At 46.3% G+C, this 14,394-nt stretch overlaps 1 protein-coding gene across 1 annotated transcript in view; it reads right to left on the bottom strand.

The window, feature by feature from the left end:
• Nucleotides 1-14,394, bottom strand: part of LOC143139178 (kelch-like protein 29) — a 72,909-nt gene that overhangs the window by 45,296 nt on the left and 13,219 nt on the right. Inside the window, exon 3 of the mRNA XM_076299783.1 lies at nt 5,136-5,495. Within this exon, the coding sequence (XP_076155898.1) occupies nt 5,136-5,429 (294 nt within the window). The 5' untranslated portion in view covers nt 5,430-5,495. The remainder of the gene's footprint in view (nt 1-5,135; nt 5,496-14,394) is intronic.

Below are 14,394 nucleotides of genomic sequence, written 5' to 3'. Positions count from 1 at the left end.
GGTTTAGCCAGCGAGCTTCATTTCCAGTTGCCATTTGAATTCCATTGCAAATTTGATTGGCACACATTTAATGCATGTGTGTGCATTAAATTTAGTATTTTTTTTCCATTCTTCTCTCTCTGACAAAGTGTCCATAACCACATATTTGCAAGTCAAATGTGTTCATCAGAACCCTCCTGAAATGATTACATAAGCCAGTTGACTGGTTGGCTGGTTGAGCAAGCGAGCTGCAGCAGCCTTTTAATACGTCTCCCCAGGCTAAAAGAAGTCATCTTTCACACCAGGGAGAGTAGGGGGCTGCATTACTGCTACTGACCTGCTGTGGGCTTAGAACAGCCTTCTGAGAAATGACAGGAAGAGAAGAAAGAGAGAAGAGAGGAAAGGAAAGAAGAGAGGAGAGGAAAGAGAAAAGAGAAGAGATGAGAGGAAAGAGAGAATAGAGAAGAGGAAAGAGAGAAAAGAGGGACACAAATGGACACAATTCACGATAGAACCCCTGCTGGCTGCCCTCCTCACTTTCAATTCACTCCTGCTCTGTTCTGCCTGCAGCCAAAGCCAAATGGCAAATATGTGTGCATTACAAGCTTCAGCGTTTGGGCATTTTCTGCACAGGCTAACTCTTAGCGAAAAGCTATGTGTGAAAATGTATTCATGAGGATACTGGCATGTTTGCCATCATGGAATATACAAAAGCAACCATTTGAGAAGGCGTGCTGCAGATGACTTGTATATTTGCATACATCATTTCCGCTACGCCCTGAGACACGATGCCCTGAGATGCCTTTGTCCTTGAGAGCTGTCTGCTTTATCAATGATTTCATACATCAGAAGACAACTCCAAGTCCAATGTTTGTCTTATTTCTATTTATTGCTCTTGTGCTTTCTTTTCCACTGTGTCCTTGTGTATGCCCCATAAAGACCAGGCTTTATTTGAAAAGTAAGTAGCATTTCGACTCTTCTTACTAATGGCTGCCTTGCCCATTATGCTATCTGCACAAGGACATTTGTTGAGCCAAATACATTCAGCAATGAGTTGCACTCATTCCTCATGATAACATTGAGCTCATAAAGTAGGCAGCTAGACTTGAGCCAAAAACATCTCCCTCAATCCATCTTACTTAGGGAAAGGTAACAATTCCCTCCTACCAGAACAAAAGAAAAACAGTCCAACGTATGGCACACACTCGTAACGTATGGCACATACTCAGCCAGTCTTTTTTAACCACCCCCCCCACACACACACACACCATCCATCCCCACCTCCCCATAGACACCCCCCCCCCCCCGTCAGGCAGGCCTGGGCCTCTGGTGAGAGACTGAAAAGAAAACGTTGATCCATCATCTTTCCACAGAAGCTCCTTTTGTTGCGAGGTCTCAGGGCCTCATAGCGGTCTCCTGGCCTCCCACAAAACCACGCCAGCAGAACCTTCCCATTTCATTACTGCACTGTAGAGGGCTTACCGACAGAAAGATGGGGTGGAGGAGGGGAGGAAGAGGAGAGGAGAAGAGAAAAAGAAGGGGTGGAGGAGGGGAGGAAGAGGAGAGGAGAAGAGAAAAAAAGAGAGCGAGGCCGAATGAGCGGCGGCCCTCTTGTCAAAGACAGTGGCTCTGCTCTTATGAGTGGTCAGGTCTTCACACAGGGAGCTCAAGACCTTTGTTTGGCCCTCTTTTTCGCTCCTTTGCTGACTTTTTTCGGTCTGAATTGGAGGCCATATGCACTCTCTGCAGAGGCTCTGAATCGCCCTCACCTTTTCAAATCCTCAACAAGCGCTATGAGCCACCGACAGCACAGCGGCCCATGTCTACGAATTGCTGTTTCTAGTAGTTTCCATCCCATCACATCACATACTTTCCACTGACAAATGGGACCACAGAATTAGAAGGTTTCGGTTCAAGAGGAACAAAATGTTTTGGCTTCAAGACAAAAATCCACAACAATATTGACTTCACACTTCAAACACTTTCTAATCTATGCTAGATGAGCTTTACTGATAAAAAAAAATGCTTCTTACAATGCAACTTCTCTTTTTATTTGTGCCATGCGACGTGCTCAGCAAATGGCGTGTAACGATCTAAAATTCAAAACACGACTCTGGTGATTTTGTCTTCTGGCTGACTCTCAGTGCTTGTTTTGCCTGGCGCGGCTCGGGTAAATTGCGAAGAGGAAGCACTTTGCTGATGGACGGCCCTGCGCGGCCGCACTCGCCGAGCTGAGCTGCCAGCCGGGAGGAGTGGCAGGAGACAGGACTCTTGCTCCGCTAGTTGATGAGCTCTCAGCAAGGTCCAAAGACCCGGCAACAAGCAGAAGGTATGATGAAGGAGCAAATTTACAAGGAGCAGGGGTAACGAGCCTGAGTGTGTGTGTGTACGTGTGTACGTGTTTGTGTGTGTGTGTGTGTGTGTTTGTGTGTGTGTGTGTGTGTGTGTGTGTGTGTGTGTGCGTGTGACTGTCTGTCTGAGTGCGAGTGTGTTCTCTGAGTGCAGGCAATCTGGCTGCCACATCCTTAAGAGTCCTTAAGTTGCTAGTTGCTAGCAGCACACATCAAATGAAAAAAGCTGTCAGGGCAGAGTGATGTGGTATTGCTTTCGAAATATGTTCAAAATATATTAAAATATGATTATTTCATTTTACCCTGAAAAATTCACTATCATGGTGCTGTTGGTAGGTGCTTTTTATGCGCCTATGATTGTTATGATGGCTTCACATTAAGTTCCTCCTAGTCACATAACACACACACATATATATGAGTTCTACTTGATGAGGACATTCTTCAAAGGTGACTCTAAATGCTTCCTTCTTCCCCTTGAATTTGACATATACGGCGGCAGAGTGAGTAATTCCTCAACATTATGGTTTTGTAAAAAAAATAAAAAAAACCTAACATGACTGTTACACTAGTGGCAATTTTAGCCAGCTGCATAGCAACCAGTTCCATACATTATGTGCATAACTCATCGTACAAATCAGAACTCCCATCCACAGAACCGACTCACACACCTACTGCGTCTCCCCCAGAGGCATACAGGGTGCCCGATTCTCACAGCGCTAGAACAACAACAACAACAACAACAACAACAACACCAACATCAACACAACCTCTGAGTTCTAATGATGTGAAGCGGTTTTTTAAAAAAGGCGTAACCGTTATCAGGCCTACACCCCCGGCAGCCAAACAACCTTGTGGCATCAAGTATTATTGAAACATTTCTTGCCATTTCAAAGCACTGATTGGAAAATGTAAGTCTTTATAGGGTACCTACACTGAAGGCGAAGACGCGGGCAAATGTCATATGCAAATCAATGACTCATTCGGAGTTCTCACAGCAATCATTAAAACGAGTTCAGAAATATTAGCACTGGCTGCACAATATCCCACTGATCCTACTCAAAAGCTAATGTCAATACAGCATGCAGGGGAATCGTCTCGGGCAGTCTAACATAATATTACAACAGAGAATTTTTTTGTGTGTATGGGTGTGTGTGTGTGTGTGTGTCTGTGTGATGGGGGGGAGGGGGTGGCTGGGGCATGCTCACCCCACATGAATCAAAGATTTGAGGAGAGAAGAGAATCTAAATGAAATGAATAGCAATTCGTTTGTCCTTCAGCTGTTCATAATTTAGCATATATATTAATTATATCATTTGGCAGTGAAATGCCTCAGCAGAATTGCTTTTGTTGACTGAGAGCCACATGCAGCCTTCAAAACATTCCCTTTGCATTATGCAACCCTTCATGGAGCTGCGAGAGGGAGGGAGCCAGAGAGAGAGAGAGAGAGAGAGAGAGCTGATCGTGAACAAGAAATGACAACGTCCAGGCGGAACGGGGCTACAGTATGTGTCCAGTGGGATAACAGTAAGTGTGACGTTTGAGCGTGCGCCCGATAGGCAGCATCTCGGCTCACAGCGGCCACATACGCCACTTCACATCCCTCCTCTCTCTCAAGGTATGACACCACAGCTCGGCCTTCATGTCCATCAAGCTGGCCAACTGATACGGCATTACACCATACGATGGAGCAGCGCTGTGGCTGTGGTCAGATTCTTGAGTACACAAATGAACTGAATTGGCCAGCTTGTGTATAAGGCTAGCTGTTTCATCATCAAATCAGTGTATTGCTGAAGCTATAGTCCTTCATCGCAATACAATGTTGCCATCATGCTTTTTTTCCTTCAAACAAGAAAACACAATGATCTTGTTATGCTTTTCAGCAAATACTACTCGCATACTACTGCTCCCATATTTCATTTGAGCCAAAAGCCCTTAATACCTCATGTAGAAGAAGATCACATCTAATGTTTTCAGATGCTTGTAGTGGGTGGGCTCTGGATCTTTCTCCCTGGCATTTCTTAAGGCGACTACTAAATCCCTCTCTCTCGTAGCGGAGTGTGGAGGAGTTGCTTCTTGGACACAAATCAATAATCAGCCTTTGCTATTCTTTATCAAGAGATTGCTTGTAGTGATGTGAGGAAGAAAGATAACTGGTGGGGATATGGTACGGGAGGGCCAACCAGCCTACCGGTTGCTGCGGGGCTTTTCTGCTCGACGGCGGAGGAGCTGACCCGTGGCACCACAACAAAACAAACCTCTTCGGTCTCATCCAAAGAAAAGAGCGAACATCGCATATAAACGCCTAATAGGCTTCCTTGCTAAGTCTTTCTACAAAAGGTGCTACAGCAAAGTGATTATTTATGGTTACGGTTTTGAAGGTCACCAATCTCCGCTAAATAAATGCAAGGAGGGCATGACTGATTTGGCAATAACACAGAAAGTCAGTGTTGGAGAAGACATTGGTGGACCTTAAAGCTGAACGGCAGGCTTGCAAGGTACTGTACACAGAATACACAGAGAGAAAAATGACCTGAAGAAGCACAGCAGGGATGTTGTTGATAGTTAGTTACAAGCTGTAAAAAACAGAGGACTATGCCAAACACACACACACACACACACACACTTAACAACTAAAAAGAGATATACAGCTTGCAGCAGCGGCCAGTGACCCTGCACAGGCCATGCAGAATGAAAAACACTGTATGTCCACATAAAACAAAGCCCTGGTTTTTACAAGGCAAAGGAGGAGGGTACAGTATGGTGCAGAGGGCTGTGAGAGCTGTGTGGCTGTCTCTCTGATGATACCTTGGAGCCTGTGGTGGTGGGGGGCGGTACGAGGCGCTTGCAGGCCAGCTCGCTGCTAGAGGTGGTGGTCGCCACGGTGACCGGCGTGGGCAGCAGAGACGGGATGACGGGCAGGGGGAGGAGTCCCGGGCGGTTGTTGCCGCCACTGGGCACCGAGACTCCGTTGGTCATACAGCCGCCGCCGTTGTTGTTGCTATTGTTGCCGACGGCAGCGGCCAGCGAGGCGCAGCGCTCGCGCCGTTCCCATGCCCCACGGAAGTCCCTCTCGAAGCGCTGGTTGTGCCGCGACATCATCCAGACACAGAGACGGGGAGAGAGACACTGGCTGGCGTCAGCTTCTCAGGAGGAACCAGGCTTTGCCTGAAACAGAGTCAGACCAAACACAGGCAGCATGTAAGCAGAAAGCCAACATAAAGACCAGGGGGGTATCAACTTACAGATGCCTACAGATGCAAACATAGGTTTTCAAAGCAAGGGGGAATAGGGCACTATCTCAGACAAGCTGAAACGAATGGCCGCTCTGGAAATACATTGCCGGTACATTTGAAGCCTTTGATGGAGTACAAAAGACAGTCAAGGTCACACGTATTTATTTCTGTCCCAACACCACTGATGTCGAGCGTGCTGTTGATAAGCCTCTCACTGTACAGCGGCAGCACAAGCCATGATGGGCTTGAAAGGTTGGAGAAAAAAGCAACTGTGAACTGTGAGGCCACCACTCAGAGAGAGAGAAAGAGAGAGAGAGAGAGAGAGAGAGAGAGAGAGAGAGAGAGAGATTGTGACTGTGAGAGTAATGCATCAGCAATTGAAAAATCCATAACCATGTATGAAAACTCAGACCCTGTGTCCGTCCCTGAGTGTACACAATATGCACAATCTATCATCGTGAATATGCTAAATATGCTCCGAACACTGATGACAGAGACAGTGGCTGGAAGGAAATGGTAGAGATTACCAGGAAACTGGAATGATAACAACAATTAACAGCTCTTTTTCAGGGGCCAGCTAAGATTACCTCTTAACAGGAGAGGGAGCAGGCTTAACAAGTCCTCTAGAGACCATGCAATGCCACTGTCACTAGCACAGTTCAGTGGCTGTGCAAAGGGCAAGAAAAGTCCCTTCTGTGATCAGATGAGTCTATTAGAGCAATAGTGGCGCTTATGAAATGAGACACAGAATTTCCGTAGACAGTCGGCAATGTTTTAATGGAGCCAGGTTTTTAGATGGATGTGACAAACTTGGAACTGATTACGCAATCTGTCCTTCTCCAGTGGTGTTTCTGAGAAAATGTTTTTTTGTTTTTTCTCCCTGAATAAAGCTGAGTTTGGCAGAGACCTCAACATTAGCTGAAGAAGGACATCATTGTGATTTTTTGTGGCTGCCCAGTTGAGAGATAAAACAATGGGTTGGTAATCAGTGAGTCAGGCTGAAATGGAAGCCATGTGATCCATTAGAGACAGGTAATAGTTTGCCGAGGGAAATGAGCATACGTGCGTGCTCAGGCACACACTAGAGAGTGTGCATGCACACGTATACACACTCACAGAGACACACAAACACACACACACACACACACACACACACACACACACACACACACACACACACACACACACACACACACACACACACACACACACACACACACACACACACACACACACACACACACATCCATCCATTAGTCAGATCTTCCCTTCTCACATTTGAAATGGTAACATAGAAGGGAAGATATTTTTAAATCCACTTCAGTCAGACCAAAAACTAAGACAAAAAACTAAAAACAAAACAAAGCCCTGCAATCACAGGTGTCTTGTCTAGTTCCCCCCAGGTTCAGTTTGAGATTTATATAAAGACCAAATATCGAATCCCTTCTAAGGTTGTGGCTTGAGGATAAGGTGCAGTGCCATGGAACATTGTTTATTTAAGACACCCAGGAGATCTCCGTTATTGAATCTAATTCGCGTAGCACGGAGAGGAGAATAATTTGCATGAATGAGTGGACGAGACCGGGCCCAATTATAAATAGCTGCGAGACACGTTTACAAGCACAGCCTACACACATGTGCTGGTGCGCAGAACAAGCTTTGTGTGCGCAGCGGTGAAATTAAATATACAGTAAGAGAGGAGAGCCGAGGTGGGTATGGAGCGTGGTGATGTACGTGCCAAATAAACTCCACTGGGACTCCATATGCAAGTGAGTTGCAGGGCTACTCCTGCATTCAGATCTCTTTCTTTTTTTTTTCCACATTTCTCTTTTCTGACTTTTTATTCCTTTTCTTTTCGGCAATCCTGTAGTGTTTTATCCAGCGATCCAAATTACCCAACAGCATAGGCATCGCGCCTGGACGAGCACAGCCCCTGATGCATGGAGAGCAGATGGGCACGCAGCAGAGGTGGCATCCCATTTGCACTAGATATCGCTGGGCCCCCTAATAAGGCTCGGTTTGTACACTGGAAATAAAGAAACACAGCAATGTGTGAGGCAGGCACAGGGCAGGGCAGGGGGCCGGTAGAATAGGCTGTTGTTCTCCATTTTGCAAATGCGAATTTGGCATAGAATAATTAGTATCAAGGCTAGCAGCCCACTGTAATCTTATCTCCGTTGAGCAAGCTACATCTAGTTCACAGTTGAACAGTAGAACAATGCGGTTCTTTGAGAGGAAGGTTGTCGGCGTGCTTGGTCCTGAAAAGCCTTAGTCTACACTGTTTGTTTTCGTCGGGTGCTCTTTGGTGCCGAGGGAAAAGAGTCCAAAGACAAAAAAAGGAGAGAAAAAGTCTCCAGACCAAGGCACTCCTTAAATGAAAATGTCTTTATGCAATGGACATGGTCTAAATGGACCGATTGAAAATGCTTTCCTGTTCACTATTAAAAGGCACAGTTGGGAAAGGCCACCCTTTCTCTAAGCTCTGCTTGCTTAGTTGCTGAGGTATAATGCATGAGGCCGTATAGGTGGACGACCTGTGACCACAAACCAAGAAAACTAATAGAGAAGAAAGTGCAGCGCACACAGACAGCTCATAAGGCTTTAACTGAAAACTGGAACCAAGCACATTATTTCTGTTGCGTTGGCCCCAGATAAAGCAGAAACCAATCAGCTGAGGGCTGCGCTGCCACTGGTCACCAGACACGTGTCGCATGATATCCTCTGGTTATCTTACAGTACAAGACCAATTCATATGGTTGTAAGAAAACACTAAATCATTTATGAATGTCCTCGGAAAACACAAGGAAATGCATAACAAAATGTGCTTGAATAACAGTTTTTCAAGTTTTGACACAAAATTTTATGAAAAACACTGGGTAAAAGAATAAAAATAACATGTTCACAAAAAATAAAACATATCCCAAGGACTGAATAAGAAAAGAAAAAAAGGTGGACGAATGAGAAAGATAAAGTAACCCTCTCCCATACTTTTCACTCGCTCCCAGAGAAATGGTGATGATGTCTGATTCTTTTCTCCGCAGCGCACAAAGCACGCTCGGCCAAACTCCCAATTTATTATCGGGATTCAACATCCCCCGACGCTCCTCATAGGCCAATTTATCCATTCAGCTGGTCTGCAGAGTGCCGGGCGAAGGGGGGGGGAGGGGGGGATGTAGACGGGACGCGAGGAGAGGTATTGTGGCTCCCCGTCCCCGCCACAGATTACTCTAAGCTCAGGGGAGAGGGTGGGAGAGCGGCCGTCTGGCACTGGAGGGGCTACTCACATCATCACCACATCCGGCTGATGGCCAAGGCCAAGATGAAGAGGCAGACCTGCTCCTCATCCTCATGCCTGTCGGCCAAGGCCTCATTCAAAAGCCACAGGTGCTCAGGGAGGTGTGTGTGAGTGTGTGTGTGTATGTATGTGTGTGTGTGTGTGTGTGTATGTGTTTGTGTGTGTGTGTTTGTGTGTGTGTGTGTGGGGTATGTGTGTGTGTGTGTGTGTGTGTGTGTGTGTGTGTGTGGGGGGGGGGGGGGGTGACGATGATGGAAGCAGACCAAACTGCCGGGTGAATTCCCGTTCCTCTTCATTACATTCAATAGCGTAAAAAAGCCGTACCAGAGAACACATCATAGACTTTCATGAGATAGCATTAAATTGCCTTACTGATGCCTCTGGGTAAACCGTGAGGGTGACAAATGTCGTTAAGATCAGAATTCAAAAGTGGTGCGCACAAAAAGAAAAAAAACTGAAAGCAGACAGCAAAATGGTCCAACTATGAGGAGATGTCGGGGCGAAAGGGTGGTGATGGATGACTTTAATCCAGTCTTTTAATTAAAAGCTACATAAAGATGCAGCACTGCAAACAGACCGAAATATCCAATAATGAGGTGAAAGCATGAAAAGGGCAACTGAAATGTAAAATTTTGCATGCTTTTACAGTAACATCTAAGTGGATTTCCCCCCCTTGCTCTAAATGCTGTCATTAACTGTGCAAGGGGATTTTCTGTCCAGTGCAATCAGGTCCATTACTACAAATGCAAACCAAGTGACAGAAAATTCTATGTGAAATAATGCAATTCTGCAGATCTTTGAAGTCGACGCAATTCCATGTATAACGCCAAGATAATGGTTTGAGGAAGGGGGAAGATGAGACTGCATAGGCCTAGATGAGACAGGGGAAAATACATTCTATCCATAGATGGGTATGAGGGCCACAGAAATACAAGCCTTTCTCCCACAGAATGGGTACGGAATTAAAAAGGAGCTGCGCTGCAATAACATTTTATTGTGCTTATCTTGCAATAGATGTTGGGTTGGAGCTGTGTGGATGTGGGGTGGGTGGGGTGGGGGGGGGGGGTGAGGCTTGCTGAGCTGCTTCTCTGTGCTTTCCTCTTGGGGGAGGAGAGTTTATCGCCATGTCCTCATCTGACAGCATGCGCGGAGCAGAGCGGGGCCGCTCCGAAGCCACCAGAGACAGGGTGCGAGGGCGCCAGCCAGAGCGGAGCGAGAGCCCAGCCATACCCTGCCGCTCCGCCAGGAAATGAAAATGCTAAGCTAGCCGTTTGCCCCGTGAGCATCCCTGGCGTCTAGCGCGCGTTTCAAAACCAGGCAATCAAAATCACTCGGCATTTTTCCCCCCTGTGCTCCCCAAAAGGCATGAAACCTTTTTGAATCAGGTAAGACATGCGCTGATTGCATGAGAGGTGGTGGTGATGGGGGGGTGGGTTTGGAATTCACACTATTCATGGGAAATTTCTGGAAATTGAAAAGGCTTCCAGGAGTGTGTGCCTAGATGATAATGCTGCCAGGCCGGCCTCTGAAATTGAGGACACAAGCAGAAAATATATTCATCAGCACGTCAGCAATTTTTTTTTCATTAAACACACTTTTTTTTTTTCGTGGGAGTTGGATGACCTATGCCGGAAGAGAGGTCTGAATACCTTCCAAACACACACGTAAAAACATCAAAGTCAGTGAAAACACTTCCACCATCCACAGAGGCTTTTTGTCAGTGCAGATTTAATGGTGACAGGTGGGAGTGTTAATCTTTTACAAGACGGGCCAGTTGTAATGCATGGATGGCGTTAGCTGGCGCCGAGAGGAAACTTCTCCAGCCTCCCTGAAGACAGGGAAAACGTTCCTGCTGCACTCGGAATGACCCCAGCACTCACAGCAACCCCACGGCAGAGGAGTGCAGAAAACCATCAATGTGTTACAGCAATTAGGTCCCTCCTTTCCATGTGCTATGATGCTACCCCTCACTCTCACAACAGCGCGCCACTCAGCAGCACCAGGCTGCATATTAAAATAGTAAAGCACTTACTCAGCCTCCTACCTTCACTGGTCCGCACGCACGCACGCACACAGCACACACACTAACACACACCTGCATTTCATCAACGCCTCCTGGGGTGACTTTATAATGCCTTGACATTTACACACTTAACTAGGTTAGTAAACATGCAAGGTGTGCTAGGCATCCATCCTATCTGGCCTTTCCGTCCCTTGGAACAAAGCTCAAGCAGTGACCAAGTACCCGGCCCCCGGGGACAAAAACGCAGGGGACATCTCCGCGTTGAGGAAATAAAGCGAGAGCTCGGCTGCCATTACCTGACAAATATTTTCGCCAGCAAATGGCCAGAACACTTTAGGCAAGTAGACATTTAACAAAGGCGTGCTACAGGAGCCCATAGATCCAACGGCGGGGTACAGGAGCCCATAGATCCAAATGTACGCCTGCTACTAAATATTTCAGGGCTGAATTTTCATCTGCAGAGTAAGCTGAGTAGTGAGTGGCTCAGAGCACAGCTACGCTAGGAATTTAAATATGCGTCCACACACATACACACCCTCGCAAACACACATACACACACACCCACACACATATGTGCACACGCACACACACGCACACACACACACACACACACCCGCTGATATCCTGGCTCCTACATAATCACCACTGATTTTTAAGTAGGGCTGTTCCACCTACATTACACTTACATAATTGCACATTTTAGTTTCTGGACTGAACAGGCCAGACTGTTTATGTAAAATGTCAGATATTCTCGAACAAAGGGGAAGCTTAATTTCAAAAGCCAAGAGAGACACAGAGCGAGAAAGAGACCGTGAGACTGAGGGAAAGAGGAGAGAAAGAAAGAGAGAGAGAGAGAGAGAGAGAGAGAGAGAGAGAGAGAGAGAGAGAGAGAGAGAGAGAAAGAGACCAAAATAACCCTATTGTTATTTGTGAGCATGTCAGGACTGAGCCTACTGAAAAAAACAATGCAGGGCACTGGCTTCACACCTACATCATAGATTTATGAACTAGCTGGCTCGCCAACCCTAAGGGATTGCTCATTAAACGTGTTAAGGGGCCCTCTTTGGTCAAATAATCATCTGATAATTCACAGGCCTTCGAGGTGAGAGAACAGCAATGTGAGGGAACAACAGATTGAGCTCTGCGGCTCTTCCCTCATTTAGAGTGAGGAGTATGTGGAAGCCAGTGGAGCAGATTTGCTGCTAATAGAAGGAAAACAGCCTTCTGACCTAAATATTTATATAGTGGCTTAGGCATCTGGTGCTCAGCCGGTATGCAGCGGCATTGTTGGAGGCATGCTGGGGGCTCCACTAGGCGCGGTGGGACTAGACGTTGGCATGCTGAACACTGATGAGCCCTAACACGGAGTGATCGCATCCACACATAAATAAAGTGACAGGCATGCGGGGGAAATAGCAAAGCGATTCGACTTGCTGGTCCGCAACATACAGCCCAGCAACACCTGTCCAGCTGGCCGGGCCAGCGAGGCACTATTATCACAGTGTCAGCTTTCATCAGCATCCTAGTCAGCAAAGGGGCTTGGCCAAGCTGATACTGAAAGCAAGGGGCGATTGCGCACTGCCACAGGAATCCCAACCGAAGGCGGCGGCGTCTTATCTGAATGAGCTCTGCCCGTTTTGGAAAAGCAGACGGCTGCACACAATGTTCAACAGTCACAGCGCTGTCTGTTGCTTTTGTCTGGCTGGGGGAGGAATGCAAAGTGGAAGCCATGCTTTTGCGCTTCCTAAGGAACTGTGCATAAAATCGCGGTTCTGAGAATCCTATTTAATGGAAGAATGTGGAATGTGAGTAAATGAACACCCAGCTTCTTTGTAAAAAAAATGGCGATCTGGTGGTCTACTCATCCACGTGCCGTTCGCGGACTCACGTGGACTCGTAGAAATCAAAAGAAACGGTCCGCATGGGAGAAGTCATCCAAAATACGGGTCAATTCCCTTGGCAAAGACAGCATTCAGGGCCAAAGATAGAAAGCAATTACAGCTACACTAGATTGTCCAAAAACCTGGGTGATGATGCGGACCTGGCTGAGATACAGAAACTCCTAATTGTGCTGCCTTTCGGCAACATGCTGGTCTGAGGACTGAGAGCCCATTGTCCAAAAAATGGACAGTAGGATCATCTTCAAAAAAAAAATCATATGAATGCATTTACCAAGGTGGGCATGTCTACATGGCTGCCCAGCATGACATTTTCAGGTCCACTACTATGAATGAATAGAGAAATTAAATGTTTTTATGACCATATCAATCGTTAAGCAGATGAATATAATAAATCAACTCTTTATATTATGATCCTTTAGAAAAGTCCTTAAAGTAGCATCTCTTATTTCAGAAAGAAAAAAACAGACTAATTATAATGTCCCCTTCTTTCCCACAGCTAAACAGCATCAACATCCATATACCAAAGCTGCATTCAACAGAGCATGAGAAACTAAGTGTGAACTGTACATCCAAAATTACCATCAAGGCAGTGCTATTTCAGGCTCTGGCTAATACAGCACACTGGGGGCAGAGAGAGCAGGGTTCTCAAAGTGTTGATTAAATGAAACTTAATTGGAATTTTACTTGAGGAAGTACTTAGGCTGCAACCCTTTAGAAATGATGCCCTGCGGGGTAACTTAAAGTTGGGACAGAGCCTGGGGTAAGAGATGCTGTTGGAGGTCATGGATGATGCCCTGGGGTAAGAGATGCAGTCGGAGGTCATGGAAATCGGTTTGCCGCCTCTCACACCTGGCAGATCTGATCAGCAGGAGGACCCTGCTGCTGTAACGATGCTTTGGCCAGCCTCCCGACTCTGCTGCCACAGACACTTAAGCACTTGTGGCTTAATGGCGCGAGACGAGTTGACTGGTGGATCCACTGGTGTGGTACCCGACCTGCCTCGACAGCCTCTGCATAATCCCTTATCTCCTCCTGTCACATTTCTCATTTGAGATGGAAAACATTATTTCAGTGCTTTTGCACCTGCATCTAAAACTAAAATAAGACACTGAGACACCTTTGGTCATCAACAAGATTCATTAAAGATCTTGGACCATGCCAACTTCAAAAGCAAAACCCTTAGCTGGTGGAAAATGTGTGCTGTTATTTTGCACAGAATAATTGCTGGCTACCACCTGGGATTCTGCTGGCTTACTGGGTAGATAAGGTGCTGAGGGCGATGGCAGAGGGGGAATTCTTGGGGTTTGAAGACTTCTGCAGTCCTGCTGTGGGATTGAAGGATTCGGAGTCATTTGATGTAAGGTGGAGTGTTTCTAACACACACACACACACACACACACACACATTTAGAGAGGTATGACTACAATTCTCTTACACAGATGAATACACAAATTCATTTGATACACACATCGGTTCCAATTATAAATGCCTCTTTGTATTTTTTACCAATAGATATATATTATTTGCTACATGGAGAAACAACACAATATTGGAATTAATCCATTTGCAGCATTAATCCATTTGTTCAGCAGCAGGAAAAATAAATCATTCC

This window comes from Alosa pseudoharengus, unplaced genomic scaffold (assembly GCF_046254945.1).
Source record: "Alosa pseudoharengus isolate Yale_2024_CS ecotype anadromous, Long Island Sound unplaced genomic scaffold, YU_APseudo_1.1 YU_APseudo_1.1_scf_22, whole genome shotgun sequence".
NCBI classification, from domain to species: domain Eukaryota; kingdom Metazoa; phylum Chordata; class Actinopteri; order Clupeiformes; family Clupeidae; genus Alosa; species Alosa pseudoharengus.
Note: the sequence above shows the minus strand (reverse complement) of the source record. Positions and strands in the feature narration are given on the sequence as shown.